General features: G+C 41.9%; 1 protein-coding gene across 1 annotated transcript in view; it reads right to left on the bottom strand.

Annotated features, from left to right (window-relative positions):
* Positions 1 to 18,599, bottom strand: part of cacna2d1a (calcium channel, voltage-dependent, alpha 2/delta subunit 1a) — a 66,446-nt gene extending 47,847 nt beyond the window's left edge. Inside the window, 3 exon segments of the mRNA XM_034526126.1 lie at positions 3,540 to 3,656; positions 6,140 to 6,221; positions 18,534 to 18,599. Coding sequence (XP_034382017.1) covers positions 3,540 to 3,656; positions 6,140 to 6,221; positions 18,534 to 18,535 — 201 coding nt within the window. The 5' untranslated portion in view covers positions 18,536 to 18,599.
* Between the last annotated feature and the right edge of the window lie 5,313 nt (positions 18,600 to 23,912).

Genomic DNA, 23,912 nt, shown 5'->3' on the forward strand with positions numbered 1-23,912 from the left:
TGGCAACAACAAAATTATTCTTACAGACATTAAGAATCGAGTGAAGTTGTGACTCCCATTGAGAGTATGTGTTCCCACTGCAGGCACTTCTGGAGTTGCCTGCTGGTAAGCTTATCAGACAATAAAAAAAGAAAGCAGAAATGACGATTGGTGATAAAAATGTATATACACATATTTGTGTTTATGGGGGAAATGAGAACAGAAATAAAATAACAAATTGGTGTAATACTGTACTGATGGACCCAGGTTAACACTTGCATTTTCACTTTGAATATATTTGATGTATTTCATTTCCTTGAAGTAAATTGGGAATATTTCCACGTATTGCTTGTACACTACTGTTGCTTGACTTTTCCTCGTAACTGAGCATAATCCTCTCTCTTTCTGCACATGTGACCTTATGATGCTTTAAACAAGTGCGAAGGAAATATATTAATCTATGTTTCCATGCATAAATCTGCTTAACATGAGGCTGAAAGATAGTCTTCCTGATAGAACTAAAGCTTACTTTGCCATTGCTTACACCTTGCATTAAACTGCTGAAACACACGTCTTGAATACGTATGATTCTTATCTCGTCCAAAGACAGCGTTAGACCCACTGTGGGTATAATAAAAAACATGATATCTTGTTTGCAGTGATGAAAGAGCTGTCTCCCTCTAAGCAGCCACAGCTGCCGGCTTTTGAGAGATTGCATGTCGAGGGAGCGCCGAGTCAAACGCATCGACTGAATTGAGGTGACAGGATGGGCAGAAGGCAGATTGACAGACAGCAACTCCAAGCGGGCCCCCTGATTGGTTTAATGACAGCAGCCGTCATACTAATGGGATTGTGTTCCTTGAAACACCTAGACACACATGCACACACAAACAAACAAACAAACAAACATCGACTGGAGATATTGGTCTCACTTACCTACTCACTAAAATGCTCACTATATTATAATAAATCAGTTTGTGCTTGTAGATGTAAATTGCATGATAATCTGATACCAGGTCTACGAATCAGGATTGCTTGCCTATGATATGAAAAGTGAATATGGGTTACAATGAAACCATATGGTTGCGATACATTAGTTCATTATGATGAAGTTCCCTTTGGCAAATGTGTGATTTTTGATATTAGGCTATATATATATATTATAGTACAGGGGCAGGTTTAGGGAAATCAAAAATGCCTTTAATAATTTTGAATCACTAAATAGCTAGAATTTAGTGTCTAATAGTACCTGGGGGTGGAAACTTTTTTAATGTAGCACACTGCGGGTGTTGTGTGAACAAGAAGAGAGTGCTGCCTGTTGAAGTGTGTCCTAAAAGGCCAAGATCTTAATGGAGGGGAGGTCTGTAATAGACTTTGAGTCTTTGGTACGCTACCTCATGGGAGGTGTGACTTAGTGCACTCATGGACTTCCTACCACTCTCCCTCTACTTATCATCATTTCTCTCTCATACACATCAGGCCATTCAATTTCCCTCGGACGAGAAGCTACAACCTCTCAACACAATCAACACAATCTCTCGCTTCCATGATCACTTCATTGCTGTGTGTAATCAGCCCTTCAAAATGAAACAAATGGTTGGACAGAGTTAAAGAGGGAGGGATGAAAGGAAACAACAGAGCAAGGATACTTATTAAGACGGGAGGGGTTATTTAAAGCATAGATAGAAACCTGTGCAGAGATATATTAGATTGGTGGAGGTCAGGTCAAGAACATTACAGATGCTCCTCACATTTCAATTCATGATTCAGCTAAGTGGACACAGCAACTATTTATGGACCCTTTCACAAATTGATGGCCATAAAAATGGATCAACTCCACTTCATTATAGAGAACATCATACACAGTAGTAACCACGACATCGTGGGCCATCTCTTCAACGCTATATGACCAGTACACATTATGTTTGAGAACAGAAGCATATGGTGTTTAAAAAATGAGAGAAAAAAAACATTATAAAAACATCCGTGCCTCCCTCATTATTTGCACAGTTCTAGCATAGAACTAAACAACTGTCTTGGCACAGGTGAAATACGCAGCAGATGGTGTTGATGAAGTGTAAGAACAGAGCCTGTAGTTTAACATCTCTATTGCGCCGCCGTCAATTCGATGAGCAGAAACTAATTGTCCCTCATCTCCTGGCAATTATTGAGATGTAAGAAAAACAAAAATGGTCGGCTGGATTGATGGGTTAATCAATGAGAACGTAACTACGGCAACCGGCTGTCAAGCTTCAACTGGTTATTTCTGGAGTCGGATCGATCGAGACCAGGAGCGCCCGGAGATCGTGACCAGATGCTGTTGTGTTTAGACTAAAAGAGCAGTGAAAGGTTTTTACACGTCGATTTAGCTTGTTGTCCTTTGTGACTTGCAAGCAAGAGTAAGACACGCTGATGTTTAGCAAGTCCTGTTTACCACCAAACCCTTCGACAGTTGTTGCATTTCAATCAAAATGACAAATATGAAGCTTGAATATGAAGCAAGCAGGCTAGTCAAGGGTTCTTGTAGGGATGAATTATTTGCGAACCATAAAAGTATGCATACAATTGTCTGCCAATGTATGTACATGGGGAGATATTTTACTGGATACGTCGGGGGATCTCCGAAGTCACAGGGATTAATCTTCTGGACATGCTTTTTTTGCAATCCACCCAATAGTTATCAAGATATTTCACACAAAAAACTAAAATGTCAACCTGCTGTTGGTGCTAGAAGTAAAGTATCACCAAAGTAATTCTCTGGGAACCTGTAATGTCTGTGCAACAGATATTCAGATAGCATGGATCACGTATTACACTGTAGATAACATGTTCTATGGCTTGTCAAAAGGTGGTACAGTACAAAGTGACTTACCTATAGATGTGCTGTGCGTTTTATACAAAACTAAGAAAACCAAATCTGACACAAACTCAGGGCCTTTTAAATCATCTGGTCAGCCACTCAACCAGGAAGAGTTCAGACACTTGTGGTGAAGACCGTCAGAAACACTTGATGTAACCGCAAAATGAAAGCATTTGCCTGTGTAGCCCTTTTAGTATTTTCCTTCTGATCGGTTGGGACAAATGACCACGAAAGCAGCAGGTATAGATTAGATTAGTCCTCAAGGATTCCTGAACGTTGAAACTAAACAGGGTCATCTGTAACATTTTTTCAAAACAGCAAAAACACATGTATTTACACAATGAAATTGTTAATATGTTTTGGCATGCTGCAACCCAGACTGGTAACTTTGAATTAAGTCATCTGGCTGGAGGATGTCTGCTCATATTGGATCAGTGCACGGCCCGAAGCAGCGGCTATGTTCCAGTGTCTGTTCTGACATGAATTGAGGAGGAGCAGATTGTTTCTGTGTTTCCTTAGGCTCTGGAAGACGTACATTTATCTGGATCTAGCCTCAGAATTTGCATTTAATGTTCCGATCTCAAACAAAAAATTTAACATTTTAAGTTGATGAGAAAGAAGAAGCAATAACCAAACTGCACTAATCCACCGAGAAGCAGTGTTGCCACAAGATCATGTTGTGTTAGGAGATCACACTCACCTTTAGGGCTTGGGAGCGTTTAAAAAGCAGTTTCTCTATATTCCCAGCAGCTGTCGCCACCAGGTGCCTTGCATCGTTGGTCTCAACACTGAAGTGAGGTCTGTGTTTATGATATATCTGAGACAATCAGAAGAATAGAGCAGAGGTCAGAGCAGAACTTCAACTGAAAGAGCCACATGTCTTTGATGTAAAGTCTTCATTATTAAGCAGGCGTGGGGGATTTAGTTTTCCAGGGACCGATGAGGCGAAGTAACAACCCAGGAAAGCCAATATGAGTACCGTAATATAGTCAAACATTGAGCTATAGCTTTAACCTTTTTGTCGAATGATATTTTTTGCTATGGCCATGACAGCAGTCCAGAGATGCGTGATGATGACAGGTGGACGGGAAAAAGAGAAATGGTCAAAAGAGCTTTAGAAGAAAAGAGAGAGGGTATGGTGACGTGCCTAACCAAAAATTATAATTTCAACCACTAGTTTATTTATTTTAAGCATTCTCAGTCTTATGATATGTTCTATCCACAAGCAATAACTGAGGTTGAAAATCTTTACTCTGCATACGTGGCCAACTTTTTTATGTCTTCTTCTTGGGATTGCACTGACCAAAGCACAGCGATTTTAAAAAAGAAGCTACATGTCCAGTGATTAAATTGCAATGTCAGGTTATGTAACAAGACCATTTACCCTGCTAGGGAATATGCTCCAGCAAAAGAAATAAGAAACACAAATGCCAAACAGACAATTATTTAGCAGCCTAGAGGGATTTCATCGTCCGACATTCAAACCATAGAACTGAGGCGCGTGCATGTATTTGTCTTTATCCTCCAGGCATCTGATGGATATCCTTTAGTGCAAGAGCAATATTTGAGTAATGCGCCTGACTTTTGGATGTGGTTTAAGTTATTACAAAGTATCCAGGAGGATCTCTGTGGGCTTTCTATATTTAATCTGAATGTCTGAACAATTAATTCCCAGTGAAAAGACAAGCCAAAAACTGTGTTCATACAAATAATGTCTACCATTAACAATAGAATGTGTTCCAATGTTACCTGAATAAGCTATGTATTTACATGTATGCATACGTGTAAGCTTCAGTACACTTTATTTAAATTCTGAATGCTGTGTACACTACATTTCGTTGAAATAAGGCCAATCCCCAAAAGCATCGGCTTCTGTTACAGCAACAGTTTGAGAGGGTTCAATACAAAACATTGCCAGATATGTTTAATTCTCATTTTTGCTGACGAGTCATGCCAAAAATAGAATAGAAACGCATTTTGTAATGATTTCTGTGATGCTTTAAAGCTGACTGATTGTATTCTCGAAGGGAGCGGAGAGCAAAAGTGCCAGATGCATTATGTCAATCAATGTTGATCTAAAAAGCTTCTTCTCCTTTGTCAGATGTGGGTTTGTGTGCGAGTGTCTGTGCAAGGACTGTCCCTGTATAGTCATGACGCTGATGTCATCTGAGGTATACATCGAGCTGGCAGAATGAAATGATGCAGCGTTATGTCTAATAAGAAGCTACTATATATATAGCGCGGTGATGTGTTGTGACAGCTGAGGTCGTGCCAGGAGCGTTAGTGAGACGGAGAAAAGTAATGACTTAAAGTACACACAATAATTATTGTCAGTACTGAAACCCTCGCAATGGGTTTTATTGAACTAAATTAAGGTGTCTATGGTGTTGTTGTCTCCTTATTTGGTCCAAATTGTAATTACCAATTGTTGATTTAGTCTGACAATGTTGGTACTGGTATTGGAAGGAGGAAATGTATGGGCATTTAAAATAGATTGGTATATAACTTATATTCCAATAGGCAAATGGGCAGTAAATAGAGGCCAAAGTTAGCCGTCGTTTAGTCCCAGTAGACCCATTGATGAGCACTCCCTTCCGTACATGACTGTAACTCTGTATATTAGTTACTTTATGTAGTGGTTCACATCACAATGAAATGTACCAGAGGTGAGGCTCAGGTTACAGAACATCTAATTTCTGTGAATGTAGAGAGTTTGTTCATTTGCCTCAACTGGACCCATGGAAGGGAAACGGCTAACACTAACGTTAGCTACTAAAACAAGTTATTTTCTACGTGGAGACAGTGAGTATACGGGAGCTTGACAATGGCACAGGTGAAGGAACAGCAGCAGGATTAACGGAGATTTGTTTGCAGAAATGGAATATAACATTCACAATAAGTGTATATACGCCTGGAATTAAGAATTATTTCTGTTACGTTAGCTTAAGCTCAGCCTAAATTCCAAATGGTACATAACCAAGGCTAACTGAGCTAACGTTAGTTAAAAGAGCATCTTGTGTCAATGTTCATAAGCTATATAGTTAGTAGCACACCACCAAGCAATGCTAGTTTGTGAATATCAACTGTTTCCATGAGAAATGCCTAACAAGAAGCCTGAAGCTTAGATGCCATCAAAAACACCTTTTACGCTGCATTGAAAAATCCGTACATAGCTGCAATATCATTATCGTTTCGCCATTAATTCCAGTTCATCTGTAAAATTCTATCTATCTTTGTTTTTTTTGTCAGAAATTGGTTGAAAAAAACAAAACAAAAATGAAAGCAGAAAGTCATGCTTACCTGTATTAGGTTGTCCATACCACTGGCTGTGTCTGTTAATGTGATCAGCTCTTTTTGCATCTGATCGACCCATTCTTTTATCCTGAGAACACACACAAAAAAAAAAATCAATTAGCCAACAAATACTAATTTAATGGCAAGCTTCCGATTGGCCTGCACAGTCAAATCTCATCTGTAGAGCTGCTCCAATCTCATTAATTTTGAACCTAAGCCGAGATGTATTGCTCACTATAACAATATGTAAAACAAAAATCGTTGTATAGCACGGAAAGCATGGAATAATAATCTTTAGCCAAGTGGATAGTTGTCAGCGTGAGAGTGTCGCATCCTCGGGGGTGAGATGCTGGTTAATGTATTCTTCTGATGATATGGAAGACAGAAAGGGAGAGGACAGAAAAGAGCATGCGAGACACAAATGTTCATTTATTAGTGTTAAGTCTTTGCTTTGCATCAGAATATATGACATTTTATTTACTCAAGTAAAACAATATGTTATTGCTGTTGAACTGCAAAAAAGCTCTGCATCAGTACAACTATGTGAATATCAGTTTTTATGAACACATCTAAACTGTAATTTCCAGCATGTCTAAACCGTTATGAATCAACGTTATCCGCTGTGACTTAGCCATGAGGATGTTAAAGACACCAGAGCTTGTATGGAATCCCTGACTTTCAGTTCAATTCAGGTTATGTGTGGGTGTGTGTGGATGTGCATGGGTGTGCATGTGGATCCATACACCATACCTTCACTGTAAAAACACTATTGAATCTCTTTACTTACTTACTGGGGTAAATACAAAATTATTTATGTTTATTTCCTAAATTTACAAGCCGTAAAAAAAAACAAGTTTAAAAATGAAACAAAGTGTGAGACTGGGGTTTAAATACCAAAAGAGAGTGGGTGCAGCAAAGTGGGCAGGTGAGAGTGATAGACGAGGTGGGCGGGACTAGCAGGTGCACTGAATGAGCTGATTAGGTGAGTAAGAGATAGAGTGGCAGGAGAGAAGGGAAGCTGACGTGTGACACTTAACTGTAAGTATATACCTACACATACAGTACAACAGACCCTCCCCCACGCTCCTTCCTGACAGCCAATAAAAAAAAATACATAATATAATCCATAAAGAAAATTACCCTTTCTCCCACACAGTGTGAAGTAACCTCTCCACCTTCCACACTTGCTGAGGGGCCTTTGATAAATGAACCCTGTCTGTGTTATCTTATTAAAAAAATACAGTGTAATGTGAGCATGGTTCGCACACACTGGAAATGCGTAGCTGCTACATTTAGCCGTCTGAGAGACAGCTGCGAGGGGCTGAGATCAGATTTAGGATGGGCGCACTGTACTATCAGCACATAACTCTTTAAAACGGTGTGTGTATTAGAGCAAGTGTGTATTGGGGTTGTTATGCATGTGAAAATAAGCCCAGTCGGCCTTCAGCAACAAAAATGGAGAGCCATTACAACAGGTGTCAAATGCAAAAATGGTGAGTGTGTGTGTGGGCGGTTATGCTCCATCAAAGAAGAGATGTTCAATGCCACATTCCATCAATAATTCATTAATTCATCTACTGCAAGTGTGGGTCTATGTTGTTGGATCAGCAACTGATAATGTGTGTTCTGCAGGTTAAGTTAGCTATAGACAGCTCATGAGGTCATGAACTATCTGACATCAATCCTGTTTGCAGAGCTTCTTTGTAGAAACCTAATTGGGGAAAGTGCCTAACTAGTTGTGGTCATAAGTAATTAGTTAGCTGAGGTTTCTATATGAGGTCAGCTGGTAATGCAACTCACTGCTAATAGCTTTTTTGACTTACTTTGTGCTAGATGTTTTGAACTATCTCTATATATAATATAATCTCTCGGGTAAAATCAGAAAGGTTAAGCAACGTCACTTCCTCAAATAATCATGTTCCTCTTCGTTAAGTAAAAGAGCAAACATTCCCTGCATAACATCGGGCTGTGTGGCTTTCTCATAAGAGATTTTTATCAGGCTTAAGGAAATTGTCTTTTATTCAAGAAAACTGAGCAAAAAAAAAAAAAAAGACAAAAACATTTCCCCTCCACATTTGTCAAGACTAATACCCACTTATGAAGCAAGCTGTCTTTTTTCTGAAAGGCAATTTTTCATCTTTTGTTTGCCAGTTGTGGTCACTCACTCATACATTTGCTCACTTGACATACTTTAATGACATGTGTAGACCTGCCTACTGCAACATCTGCAGGCGATTAGACAATGTAGGTCAATAAGGTAAGGTGTTGATATGTGAAATGTAATTCGAGGCGCATGCATTAAAAGGCCATCGCGGGTTCACTGACTTTAGAGAGTTGAGGACACGCTCGGTTGGAGTTTAGACAAACAAGTTTGTCTGCCACGAAGGCTCCGAACACTGAAAAGATGACATTAAAATGTCATCAAGCTCTTTCGTGTCACAAGCACAAACGTGCCGGTGAGTTAAAATGCCGTGAAATTAGATGGAGGTGCTGTGAGCGGTGTCAATATTACCGCAGATAGTGCCACACCACATCTCTGCAGACCGACTCAGACTCACAAGACAATACAGTCTACGTGTCAGAAGGTATATGGGACTTTCTCAGTGCTAAATGAGCTCTTTTCTTGAGTAGTTAGCATGTGTCTTAATGTGTGCGTGACCCTTGCGTGGTTGATGGATAGCCAAAGTAGCTCCTCCCACTTCTCTTTATGCCTCCATCCCTCTAATGACTGTCCTCCTTCAAGCCAGCAGTCACATGTGTGTGTGCGTGTGCGTGTGTGTACATTTGTGTGAGCAAACGTTTGTATGTAACTTGAGCAGTGGGTCTTTCAAAAAAAGGGCAGTGGGGGGTTGCCCGGGGTCAAAGGTCACCATGACAGGTGCATCTCTTAATGTAATGAGGTGGGTGTTACATGTTGTGCACGTGTCTTATACAACCCACCATGTAGAAGAGTGCATGAATCAGCACTGGATAGCAATTTACAGTATAAACAAACAGCAGAGAATATGGCTTTAAAGCTTAATCTCCCAACTACTGTTTTTACACTGACAATAGATAAGTGCCCCTTCAAAACATACAAACATATCACATATTTCCTCAAAATGTGATACAAAAGAGGGATAAAGCGAGAGCAACTATTGGACATTCATCAAGTGGCCAAATGCATTCCAGGACAGGTTGATGCTGACTCTGCTGAGAGTATGTCAATGATGCTTGTTGTGCCGCCTCAAAAGCAGGCATAAAAGTGCAAGGTGATAATGTTCATGGCTTTGTGAGTAGCACCGAGGTAGTGTAATACTGGTTTGTGATGAAAGCGGTGAATGACAGAAAAATAAATACAAGATGTGTATGAAATACATCAGGGCTACCTTTTATAAGAGATTCTATGAGCATTATGTGTCACCAATAGAAGAAAAAGAACAAAAATAGCTCCATTGTGCCAATTATGTAGGAGCAGACTGTTCAATCTAAGGGGTGACACTGCCCCCAGAATAGAGAGCATGACTCAGCATTAAAGCACTGCTGGCTTATGTACCCCTCCAGCCTGAGCTGTGTGGGTTGGGTTGCCCTCGCCTTTTGTTTCCACACTTCAAAACCACAGCATCTGGCCTGTTGCTGTTGTACAGCTGTTTAATTCACTTGAAAAAAAAACAACTGGTAGGAAGATCATTTCAAGGAAGTCAATATGCTTCGACATCAGTAACAAAGTCTCTTAGGGTCCCATTTATCAGGAAACCATTTAGATTGAAGGATAATCCAGGATTGTGAAAGGAAGAGCAGCTAAAACTCACATGCTGGATTGAATTATTTAAAGATAATTCTCGTTAATTACAATTTAGGGTCTTACCTTTCTTGTTTTAGCCATGATGGCTATACCATCCATAAGATGGTATCGTCATATAGAGCATTTTGATCGCCTCTCATCGGCCTTCAACATGTGAACTGCCGACAGCAGCTCATGGCTAACAGTGCAAACACAAATTATCCTACTAAATATGCACATAGAAAATAGTTGTTTGTTGTCATATTAATGTTAAGAATGTCAAAAGACAGCTCCGTTAGAATGAAACATCGATCAGACTGAGTATGTACTCCATCTGCTGAGGAAGACCACGTTATACAATCGAAAGCTCCAGAGCAGCTACTGTATTGACCTTATGATGAGACTTCATGTCTGTCGTGAACTTCAATGACAGTTGACAGACTGACTTCTCAAACTGGCTCGAAGCCTTAAAAGTTCATTGTGTTCAGAACGAATTACTCGGTCGAGTGCAACGTCGTCACAGATTGAAGTCACAGCGAAAAACTTTTGGAAACGAGAACAAAGTTGTAATAAACCATACTTATTTTTTTTTTAGATGTATAATAAACTGACCTCAAACTGTCCTTGACTAATACTTTTACTTTCATTCATTCTCGAGATAAGAAGCTCACAGTTGGGGCTGTTGCAAAGGGGTTTGCCAGAGTGTGTTATCCAACTTTATAAAAGGGGTTCCCAGATGGAGTTCATGGAGAGAAGATTGAGAAGAGTCCCGTCTTTACTTTCATACCGAACTCGTTTCTTTTCCTAGAACAAAGGTACCTTTAAACAAATACCCTAAAGACTGAACTCTTGTGCTTTGGGCTGTCAAAAGTAGCTAAAAGGTAGTCTTCTTATCCTCAATTGAAACGTGTGGTATTAATAGTCTTAACGGCATGGTGCGTGCATGCCGTATCCTTTACAGGAGAAGAGAAAGGAGTACATCTATATAAGCACATCAATATTACCAACGACCTTACGCTGTCATTCAGCAGCGGGGGTTTTCATGTTTTTTCCTCGTGTTTTTACCGAGGGATTGAATTGAAAGTCCCCCAAAAAAATTGATCCGGCAACTGTGAACACTGAAAGGTCGGCCTCCCGTCGAATCCGAAGGGCCCTGTGTGCCGGCAGCCGCAAGAGAATCCAGGGCTCGATATCCAATCTCAGAGTTTCCACTCTCTTCTTGTAAACATCCTCGTGTTTTCATACTCAGAACCCAGTCTGCGGATCCACATTTGATCTCTTAATACCATCCGTCACGGATGAAGCATCTGACAGCAAGCACTGTTTGCTTTATTTTGTATCCCCCCTCCCTTCCTGTCTCATCATGTGCTGGAGTCATGGCACTGGGAGACAGCTCGAAAAACCCCTTAAATCCTCCTCTGATAGTAGTAATTTGGGCTTCTAATCTGTTCTTAGAGAGAGACAAGGCTGACACCATTACAGGAAGCAGAAAGGCAAAAAAATAATAAGAGATGTGGGTGTTTGAGGATGGCAGCTGGGATGTAACTGAGCCACTGGGGGGGAGAGCTAATAAGAGCCCTGACAATGAAAATAGGCATCTAGTCAGCAGTGAGCCTCGACAGAGCTTCGTGGAAGAGAGTCACTTTCTGCCTTTCCTTCCTCACGCCCCATTTATCTTTCTTTGGTGTAAATTCATCACCTATTGCCCCGTTCATTTATCTTCCTCGGATCGTCCTTTCCATCTCTGCCAATCCTTTCCTTCCACCTCTCTTACTTTACTATCTGTATGTGTGTATGCATGTTGAAACACTGCTTTTTTAAAATTATTTTTTTTATTACAGCTTACATTTTTGTCCACATAATTAATAGCCTTATTCGCTGCCATGATTCTGAAAACGTCTTCCCTCTGTCCTCCTCCCTTCTCCCATGTATCACCACGGAGCACGGAGGAGACAAGTGATGATATCCACTTCTTTATTGAGGTCAATAACACCATAATTGCAGGCTTTGTGAATGTCCCGCGGCCTCATTATCTTCTAAGGCAAAGACGCCACTGATATTTCTGCCTCTCTTCCACTATTTTCCCCTTAGCGAGCTAGTCAGAGCCTTCTACCTTATCTTTAAGTGAAGGCTTGAGAAAGGTATCGAGCAGTTGTGTGTATTACAGGTGTGGAGGAGCTGACAAGACCTTGTCTGAGATCATTACCAAATGATGGGGTGATGCTGGTGGGCAATCAGAGCAGGTGCAGGGGGGGGTTGCAGGATGCTGATTCCAACGGGATTGATTTATCAGGTGAATTTATGGCCAAAGGCAAACTTCTTATTGACCTGCTTTGCTCAGTTTGAAGCTACAGCACATGCATTTACCATATAAAAAGACAATAAGCCAGACTGCAAAGGCATTGCATTGCGCCCTCATCAAACCACGCTAATGATAATCCAAAAGTTTTCATTTGTAATACCAGCAGCAGTGTCACAATGCCTGGGTAAACTTCTGACCTCATAGATGAGGGCCAAAACAAATGACCTTCTTTACTTAAATACAGGCATACAGTTCATTCAATAACCTTTTTCACACTGGTCGAACACTGTGGAACAGCCTTCCATATAAGGGTCAGATTAGGGCTTTTTTATGGAGTAAGGTAACAACGTTGATGGTTATTAACGAAATTATATTTGTTGTAGATTTGTTGTATTCTCATGTTTTGATGTGGATGGTTTTTAGTAGAGTTTGAAGTGATCTAATTTAAGAACGCATTGTTTCATTTTATGCGATGTGTTTGCCTATTGGAAAAAACAAACAAATATCCATTAATTGATGTATTTGACCACAATAATTTCCATTAAAATGTCAGAACAGGCCAATTGGTTGGTGACTGGCAACAAGAGACGGCCTCCTTCTCTTGCCCACGTTTAACCTCACACCCTGGACCACGGCGAGCCAGGGCCCAGTCGGCCTCGTCCACACCCTCCATGTCAGGCATAGACATCCTGACAGAACTAACAGCTCCCATTGTATCACCTCTCCCAGCAGGTGTCCGGACACATTAAATTGAAAGAAACAGAATTGTTGTGACACCTGGAAGTGTTTGTGTACTCGCTGCAGAACAATCACACCTGCTGGTGCAGATTCTAGCACGATGCTAGATTAGAGAACGACAACAGGGGAATACATTTGATATTATATCTCCCGTGTCTTGCAGAAATATCAAGGACAAAGAAGCGATGAGTTATTTGCTGACAAGTAATGCTTTAAAACCAACAATTTCTAAAAGAGAGCTTGTAAAAAAAAATGCAATTAGGAGACATGGCACCCCACATAGAAAGAGTACAATTTTTCCCTCACCCGGTAATATAATTTCAACCCTACGTATATGTTGTCTTTTCAATCAATCAAACTTTGTCAAATGATTACAAAATGTTATTCTATTTCACAATTTGACTGTTGTGTTTTTGTCCGCTGGTCTTTCTCTCTGCTACATGTTATCTGGCCCTCAAGTGACTCAACCTCCACACCCCTGTCGCCTCCACAGTTTATGAACAAGCCATCCATCCCTATATCAACCCTACCCTTTTTGCCTCACTACACGCACACACACACATACACACACACAATTCTCGGACTATGTGGATAAAGAGAGATTAGAAAGCCCCCTCTGGCTAAAATGTCCAATTATGTCAATCCAGACGCCTACGAGAGTAGACTAGTGTTAGTGCCGAACTGAGTACTAGTCTCCCTGATGTAGTAGTGATGGAGTAGCATTAACAGCTCTTATGCACCATTGTTACTCCATTAAGGGGCTCAAGGGATGCCATCATGGGTCCACTTTTCTCTTTGTCTCTTAAAATATAACACATCCGATGGGCTCGTGCGAGATAGCTTAAGCACTTAAGAGCTCGGGGTAGGCCTTTTTGAAAGAGGCTAAATAAATGTCAGAATTGGAAAAGCCACAACAACTTTTAAACTTTCGGTCTCACGACTTTATCTCTACTTTTCTTTCTTCTGTATCGTTGTGCTCTGTTTTTCCACCCTGAGTTTTTCCTTTCCTGACTATTGATTAGTTTGGCAGCTTCTTTCTTCACTTCCTTTAAAGACGTATACTCTTATAAATAAATAAACAAACGCATGCTGAAATAAGGAAGTAACGACGCGCGCCTGATTTACAACACAGCTTTAAAACTACACTCCTCGTGCTTTAGATTACGTTATACAGATGTGCTTCCTGTACAAGAGTAGTGGGCTCCCGACCAAACAGCTGTTAGCTATTCTCCAGGTTGCCTGGGCAACGCTGCAATGGAAACTTCTTAGGAATTTCCACGTGGCAAAGGATTCTGGGAAAGAAATACAGCACCAAGGGGTTGCTTCTTAAGTATTTTCACATTCAGTACACAGCGGGGGCCGTACGACTAGTGCTCAAAAATAGTTAATTCATGAGAAACTTTAACCAGACACTGCAGCAGCACCCAGAGGCCACACACAAACAAAAGCGACCACAAAATATCACTGGGGGAATATTTATGGGAAGTCCCCCCTGCCACTCTACACCCCTCTGTCCTGTATGTCTACCAACATCTGAGTCGGGACACTCAACATCCCTTCCCCAAAGACAAGCTCGCCTAAATATAGTCTGGGTTGAGATGGGGGGGGGTGGTAAGGGGGGGGGGGGTAGGAATGAGGGAGCGAAAGAGGGGAAATGACAGAGAAAAGTGGAAAGAGTGGAAGAAAACAACTGTAAGACAGCAGGGTGGAAAAAATAAAGTAAGTGTGGAGAGCCAACATTCTTAATGGGAACAGATTTTGCACCCTTACACGCGTGAGTGTGTGTGTGTGTGTGTGTGTCAATGTGTGTGTCTGTCAGTGTGTGTGACTCAGTGTGTGTGTGTGTGTGTGTGTGTGTAACAGATATAACCCTGCCAGCTGCTTGACTCGAGGCATGCCTCCTGAAATATACCTGCGGGCACCAACTCTCAGAGGCACAAATCACAGCCAAGGAAATCGTATACGAGGCCGAGCTGATCGTGTCTATTCGCTCATGACACTCGACTCACCCTCTTCAAAACCTCCCCGTATTATCAGTGTCATCGTCACGTGTTAGATTTTACAATGGAGTCAAAGGACGATTGTATTCATCAACCCTTGTTTTCTTGTTCAATCCTCGATTTTATTAGATGAGATGTTAAATGCCTCATCCCAAAACAAGAGATATGATCAAGGCGCTCTGATTCAATCAAGAAACAAGGCCCGGAGCTTTTTCCATTGACACAAATAAAACAGAATTTGTAAAGATGTAATAAAATACAAACATGCAACATAGGCACGTTTTCTGGTTCAAATCTTCTAGCCCTGCACTGATGCAGTAACGACGCCTTTTATATCACGATTTCAGTATTAATCTGACCACGGCATTGGAGATCAAAGTCATAATTATCTAATTTTATTTTAGTTTTATTGTTGCAATACATTACAGTTAATTACCGAGCCGTTCAATAGCAGTGCGCCCAAGCATCTCGGGGTTCAGAGGAAGTTTGGTCCATGAAATAAGATGCATATGGGTGACCATAAGTGGGAAGTGAGCCATATTCATTACTGGCCAGTGTCAGGGCTACTGGGATGTAACAAGAGTCATCATGCAAGATAATGTGAGGAATCAAAGGAAAGTACACCCGATTAATTAAATCCTCAAAGAAGTCAATGAGAACTGAGGTAAAGCTTGACTTTGATTCTCACTTGTTTTAAGAAAGAAAAAAAAATGGAGGAACAGCTAAACATTTGAAACAATATGCTTATTCACTTTCTTGCTGAGAATTAGACGAGATAATCAACACCACCCCTGACCTCGTTTGCTGAGAATTCACACCTCGGGAACATACTCTATATTTGTATACGTACACTATCTCTCTCTCTGCTCACAGCTGCCCTCTGCTCAGATGAAGTGCCTCCACGCATTATGCCCACTGATTGCCAGAGACGGGGGGGGGGGGGGGGGGGGACATGAGAAGAAGCATTGGCTCTTTAGCTGGTTGAGCGTGAAATCTCGTTAGCTTTTTTTATTTTTCGTTTTTTAAACAAGCAAGTGAGAGTGGGAGAGAGGAAGCAGAGGGTGACAGAAAGGGGGAGGCTGGAGACGGGAGTCGGTCGGCGACTATGAGGCCAAAGCCAGAAAGAAGCATATGATCACGTCTTGGACTGAATTCAGCACAGTGCGTTAATGATGACGACAAAGATTTGGAAATGTCTTGTACTTTGGTCTGTGAGGTTGGTAAGTACACATCCAGAATTCATGAAGCAAAATATCCACGCACAATAGACATATGGGATCAAAAAGGCCAAGTAATCTTGATGCCCCTGTCCTCTTTTCTTTTCTTTATCTCCCCTGATCTTTCAATGTGCTAGCATGGCGCCGAGATCTCTGGGGCTCAAAGTCGATGACATCAGACTTTGCATTTCAGATTCGATGATGTTAATCACCTGCCTTCGGGGGGGGCGGGGGGGGGGGGGGACAAAGAAAATAGATAAAGAGATACATGGGGCAGCCGGACGCAAAGTGAGACGGACAGGGGGATGAACACGACTGGAAAGGGAGAGCGATGAGGAAGATGGTGAGAGGGGGACATGAAGATCTGAAGCTGACGGATGCTGGCATGTGAGGTTAGAGATGGAGCCCAGAGAGGCAGTCACACTTCAAGCCATGAGACAGGGGGGTAGGGTGGGGGGGGGGGGAAGGACACGGCAATGCCAGTGTGCACACACATGTGTGTAAATGTCTGTTTTTAGTCACACAAACAGTGAGCTACTTAAAACCTTTGCTTATCCACATTTCTGAATCCCCCAGGAGGGAAATACACTGGGTCAGTCTCCCCCCCCCCCCCCCCCCCCCCCCCCCCCCCACCACACAGTCCCCGCCCCTTCTTGTTTCTCTGCTTCTCCCTGGAACTTTCACCTCGAGGAGTCAACATGATGCCTGTCACTCAAAATCACCATCACCAAACAAGAGCACATACACCAAGACGGGGGGGGGGGGGGGGGGGGGGGGGGACAACGTGAGAATCGGAAGATGTTTCTTCTGTTTGAACCTTTCTTGACGTCACCACTGATGGCCGAGAAGCAGACGTCAAAATGCGAGATGACTGGGCGTTTCCCTAGTTTGATTCCGGCATGTCCTCTCTCTCTCTCTCTCTCTCTCTCTCTCTCTCTCTCTCTCTCTCTTCTAAACGAAGGTTTGCCTCATTCAAACAAAAGAGCTCTGAATTTGTGAATTTTTATTTTAATTTTTTTCCCCCCCGCTGCACGGATGGCCAATTCCACTCAGTACGTCGGGTGAAAGTCGGTCCCGCAGCTCGCCGAGCCTGTGTGAATATCATGTAGACAACCCACAGATCAATCCACTTAGTGCCCATGAAATATAGGGAGTGGGCAGGCCACTCTTCTAGTCTGACATCACTGTACTGTGCCATTAGGCTGAGTGCCATCATGGCTCACCACCTCTCTAGGGGACCGCTTGGTGCTGCATTCAAAACCAAAAACGCCGGAGTCCGGCCTTCCGTCTGACCCATCTGGAATACCTTAAACCTGTTGATTGAGTTGAAAACTGTCTCAAACGCCCACATGTTTCTTTGATTTAGAAACCGTGGATATATATTATCTTGTTAAATCTATTAATGTCGTGATACAAATATAGAGGTTGTGTGAGTCGGAGAAAGTGATACCTCTACTTTATCCCGAGTTCATAATCCATCTGTCGGGGCAAGAGGGGAGTTGGGATGAATAAAATAGATGAAAAACTAACATCCTCTATGTTACGTACTTGTACATCCATATAGAGGTGGACTAAGCAGTATTGTGTCCAAACTTGAACGCGGTCTTATAAAATATATTTATTTTTGTTGTGAATTATGGCCTAAAGTCTCACTAGCTGCTCACATGGTCTGCAGAAGAAGAATAAAGATTTTTAGATACATTTCAGTAACTGATTATTATTCCAATTATCTTCTTGATCAATCAAGATGTGGCCTATAATATTAAAAAAGATATTGAAAATACTAGTTTGCAGAGCCCAAGGTGACCTCTCTCCATAGTTCAAAATCCAAATATATTGAAATTACCATCCAAGCAGACAGATACAACTACCAGTCACATTTCAGAAGCTAAAACCAGTGAATATTTTTGGCATCGTAGCTTGAAAACCCCAAAACTATCAAAGGTAATCAAATGTATTCACAAACACACACACACACACACACAATGAATGGTGGTTTAATATGTGTGCGTGTGTGTGGAGATGCTACAGGAAAAGTTTGAGATCCTGTGAGCAAACATTCACACCTCAGTCCACCATCCTGGGATGATTCATATGACAGCGAGCCACATGCCCCCCCCCCCCCACCCCCACCCCCTCCACCCCCCTATGCGAGCTGGCAACACATGCACGGTGGCTGTACAGATCACGTGTCACAGGGCGAAGTTGCATCTGAAGTAATGTGCAATCATCATCACTTTGAGGATAATGTTCCACCAGCTGCATACAGAATTCATATTGAAGATATATTTTTTAAATAAGTGTAAACAATTTTAAAAAAACACCGCTTATTATCCAAGACTTTTTTTTTCTCAACAGGCTGTTATGAAGCTGTACTCACATCTGCGCTGTTGGGAATTGTCCGGTCGACACAGATGAAATGGTTGACAGCAGTAAAAGTAAGCGGACTGAGTAATCCATGGCTTTGGTTTAGTTCCCCGCAACCGGGACACGGACGGGAAGAAGATGCACATAAAAGATGTCACAGATCCACAACGGCCGCGCGTACTTCTCAGCCCACAAAAACACACACGCGCGCGCCTCACACCGCCATCGGTGCGCGTTTGGAAACAAATCTCATCTGGTGTCTATGTCCCTCCCACCGGTGGAGTTGAGGAGTTTCTTTTCTTTTTTTTCTGTTGTTGGTTCAGCCGTGTGTGTGTGTGTGTGTGTGTGTGTGTGTGTGTGTGTGTGCGTGTGTGTGTTAAGTGAGTATCTCAAACTGCAATAGCCTATTAGAGCAGATCCACGCGCGTGTGTCAAAAAAGGAGAAAAAAGGGGGAGGGCGCATTTGTATCCTCAGCTCGGCCGGCAGAGCGGTGCCTCTCCGCACACTGCAAGAAACATCACCCCGTTATTGAGCAGTGAGGTTCCTTCCGTTAAACATATGGGGGGAGGGGGGGGGGGACAAATATTTAAAAAAGTGTGTGAAAGTTAGCGAGATCTTACCATCTTCCATGCGATTGTAATCCTTGTCACGTGCCATTCTCCACATGGCGTTGGAGAGATGTGCCAATCTGTATTCTGCTATATTTAAACAGAGATGAAAAAAAACAAATCTTATACTAAAGTGGGAATTAATTGAATCCTACTGATCGTATTTAATTCCGTAAGGAACATAACAATATCACTACGCGGCGTGTGCAGATACTTTTGAAGTATTAATGACATTTTTTTCAGTGTGTTTTTTTTTTTTTGTGTGTGTGTGTTTGTATTTCTGACGCACGAGTGAGTTTCCGGGCACGCAGCAACATTTACGCATGGCTCTCTGGACTTGTCACACACCGACCACCTTTTCATTCAGATGAATGGGAAGGTCTCCTGTTATAAACCTTTAGAGGAGACCTCTGATCACCACCAAGGCAAACAACAACAAATAATGCATTGTGTTGTTTTTCACCCCTTTTAGAATACATTTATATTCACTGTACAGCTTGCAAAACTATTTCTTAAAACATAAATTTGCGTCACAGACTGAGCTGCGTCCTCCAAATCAAACCCGACGTGTGCAGGCCTTTGTTATCTCTTGATAACAAGGACACACAGTTGGGATTTGAGTGCAGATGAGGACCATTTTCCTGTCTGGGTGCATGTGTTGCTGAAAGCGTTTGAAGGCCCCTTGACCTGACGGCTCTCCATGTCAGATTCAGCCAACCATGGGAAGGAAAAGTCAACACTTCCCATCGAGAAAAAAAAAAAAAAGCTGCATCGTTTTATTGTGTATATCATTATCAGCCTTCCGTAATTTGCATCTGCAGAAATGTGATAATGAATTCCCCTCGCTTCAAGGGCTGTGGCAAATTTAATATGAAGTGACATTTTCTTTCGCTGGGACAAAAAAAAAAAAGAGCAAAAGATAAATACCATGAATATACTGTACTTTCTAATGAGTTTTTTTTTCTTGCTCTAAAACCCTATTCACATACAAAACTAATTTCCTCAGAGCTTCTCACTTATTATGGAACCCCGACGTTCTTATTTCAGATCCTATTTTTTGCGTCTACTTGTTTGTATGGGTGTGTGTGCAGTGCACTGTTCCCACAAGAGTCACAGCAGACAAACAAAGGCTAAGTGTTGCTCACCTGCTGCCATTATATGAATCCCAAATTAGATTTACATGGGAAAATAGCTGACCGTGTGTCCCTCCAACTCAGGTTTCACTATATAACTATAAAACTGCCCCTCCGGGAAGCTTTTTGCCAGGCAGGGCTGAGAGGTTGGGGTGGATGAGTGTTTACAGAGAAGCAGTGAAGAGGCGGGGCCATGGTTAACAGACAGCGTCAGCCACGCAGACAGAGAGCAGTGATGGTCTGGAGTATACATAGATACACACGACTTGAGAAAATGACCAGATAATAAAAAAGACAAAATTCCACAAAACCTGTTAAATATTGACGAATGAGATGAATGTAAGACGTTCCTCCGTGTTTGCCACGTACGATAATCCAACAGCGATCCCTCTCATGCTGCTTCTGGGCAAGCAAATGCAACACTCTCTTAAATGGGATTATATGGGATTTATAACAAGGATCAGTTTGTTTTACAAAAGCAAATTCCAGATTGCCTTATACATGTTTGGACAACTGATAAGCGCTCTGGTTCTGTCCATCATTAATGCCACAGTAATAAATGTTTATCTCAACAAATGAGCTCAATATATAACGTGTAAAGTGGCAGAGGCGTGACAAAAACCATAGAGATCCTACAGAAAACTTAAACTTGAGTATTTTGGTTCACTTCCAAATGTTCTCATAATCAAAAACATTGATAACTCCTATATGTAACCTGCCCAACACCAACCAGTAGACATACAGACATAGAGGACTTTATAGCAGCTAAATAAGTGAGATATCGTCTGGAGGAGTTGGTGGAGAACGAACCGGAGCTAAAAGGAGAGTGAGTACTTATATTTACCAGGTAGGCCAAAAACAATGGACATTTTGACATTTCATATAGCAGAAAAAAAAAACCACAGGTAAAACTCACTGTTAACCTTGAAAACCGTCATTTTACGGGCATTTTATATTAAACTTTGTGTAAAGCTTGTGCGGGTTCACAGTTTTGCGGTCCGCTGCCCTTTTATTTTGAACCTGTGAACCATTGAGGTACACATTTCTTCAGGTCATGTTGCCACAAAAGAGCAGCAGAAGAGGTCAACTCAAGAGGTCAAGTGTGTGTGTAATAGAAAGAGACAGAGGGGTTTTATGTAAAGGTTGTGCTTCTGAGTGAATTAGGAATGTGTGTGTGTGTGTGTGTGTGTGTGTGTGTGTGTGTGTGTGTGTGTGTGTGTGTGTGTGTGTGCGCCTGGCAAGGCAGCAGGTGTGGCCTCTATCACCAGCCCCCCCCCACCTGTCCAGGGAATTGCCCGGCTGCCGTTGCCTAGCAACCCCTTCGCCGTCTCCACGCCGACTCCTCACGGACCGAGTCACAGGGCTGTTGTTTTCCCAACCAGTGAACACACATCAGTGTGTGAGTGTTCACAATGGGAGCGGCACAGGGAGGGCGACACCGGAGAGACGTACCGTATTAAACGAGGAGCAGAAGAAGAAGAAGTTATTCATAAAAAGCTGCTGGGAAAATAAATAAAGATGAGCTTAGAACTGAGCACATATTGATGGTTTTTCATTTGGCCTTTAGTATTAGTTACCCTTTAAGAAACAATGAACCATTGACTGTAAAAAAAACGGCTGTGAAATCCACAGTAAGTTACTGTGTTCGTGAGCAGTAACATACTGTACTATTTCCAATATAATGTGTATTTGTTTACAGTAAGTTACATGTCAATCAATGGCTGCCAGTTATTTACTGTGTATTTGTTTACAGTAAGTTACATGTCAATGGCTGCCAGTTATTTACTGTGTATTTGTTTACAGTAAGTTACTTGTCAATCAATGGCTGCCAGATAATAACTGTGAATTTTACAGTGCGTTTCTTACAGTGTACCTTTAAGTGTTAATTTCACCCATTAAGCTATTAATAATCGGTTTCAGCAGTTTCAACTGCTCGCCTTAACTCCCATTTTTAATATGAGCGCTGAGATGAGGAAGTGGTGCCCAGTAATTTAAAAAATGTAGCTGCTCATTAAAACACATTTTCGGCCCAAAAGCGTTTGCATTTTTATTAATATTTGAAATGCACCCGAGGCCATTTTTTTCCCCCACATCAAATCGCATTTACAATTCAAGTAGAGACGACACGGAGTGATTATTTAAGGATTTACGGTCACCTTGCTGACGTTTGTGGAAAAAAGGCATTGTTGTAAGCATTCGGTCGCAGCCCGAGCCACATGACGTGATACAATATGATAAAGCATTTGTCCTTTCTCCCGTCTGAAAAGTTTAAAATGTCACTGTCGCATCCTCTCATATTTTTCACCATCTTCACGACAAACAAATATAAGTACACGCAGCTGTATTCTTCCATTACGTTGTATTTTCCGCCCCTCTCCTTCCCCCCCCCCCACAGGCTGCCGTGGACAATTCATTTATATAATTTGGGGTTACCCTGGCAACAAATTATTTTCAAGTTTAAAACGTTTAATGAGCATCTCCCTCGACAGTGTCTTCCTGGAAAAGATGACGGGGGATGTTTGTCTCGTCTCCACGTAAGCCGACTCCAAAAATCGGTAAAAATATTCATTGTCAGATCCAACTGTTATGAAGGATGGAAGAAAAGAAAGAAGAAAAAAAAACATCCCTGAAGGAGATTTTGATGTGATTTAGGTGGCAACAATTTTGCTGGATTTTAGTGTCTCTTCATATCCATCTGCTGAATGTGAAGCGCCAGCCAGTTATATTAGCTTAGCATAAATAATGGAGAAATTACTGAGCATAAGAGGTGCCAGTAGGGGAATTCTTTAAAAAAAACTTCAGACAGAGCCAGGCGTGCAATATTCATGCTCGTCCAATGAATATGAAGCAACCTCCAGTCAGGGTAACTTAAAACAAACAGCCTGGCACCTCATAAGGGTTGGCACCCAAGGCCAAATTGCATCCAAATTTACCATATGACCAGTTAAAAGCGGTCAAAAGGGCTATTTTTAAGCAGAGTCTGGTGCAGCGATCACTCAATATCATATCACGTCACATCCAGCAAAGTATACGGAGAAAATAATACGGGCAAAAAAACAGCATCATCAATCAGTTTCCACCAAAAAGTGGACTATACACATATCCTGCATCCTTCATGGTGGTATATTTCTAAAACTCTCGGTCACCGTTGGACATCCCCATCTGACCATCAGTAATAACATCAAGCGTTTGTAGGTCACCGTACAACAAGAAAACATCTGTTTTCTCGCGCCGCGGTCTCCTCCTTTCGTGGCAGTCGTCGTGGTTACGCCTTGTTGACTCGGTGAAAGAGAAGTGATGGCGAATGTGTGCGATATGATGTCTCACTCGGGACGAGGGGGGACGGGGGGGGGGCGGCCTCAGTCCCCCTTCTGTGCACTGACTGATCGCATTACTATTAGCGAAAGCTCTTCTGTCAGGAGGAGAAGTTATGGCCCCAGTGAAGGAGGGCCTCGGGGGTGAAACAGGAATCCGGTGACAGGAAATAGGCTTTAGGGGGGGATCCAAGGTGATTGGACAAGAAGGGTCTTAGCCGTCCTGTTCAATTCTTTTTTCTTTTTTTTTTTACTTATAAAATCGTGTTTCCTTCCTTTTTTTTGTGTTCGGACTCGTGCTGTCATACGTAAATTCTCGACGGAGTGAATGGCGCC

Source organism: Cyclopterus lumpus, chromosome 23, assembly GCF_009769545.1.
Source record: "Cyclopterus lumpus isolate fCycLum1 chromosome 23, fCycLum1.pri, whole genome shotgun sequence".
Lineage (NCBI taxonomy): Eukaryota > Metazoa > Chordata > Actinopteri > Perciformes > Cyclopteridae > Cyclopterus > Cyclopterus lumpus.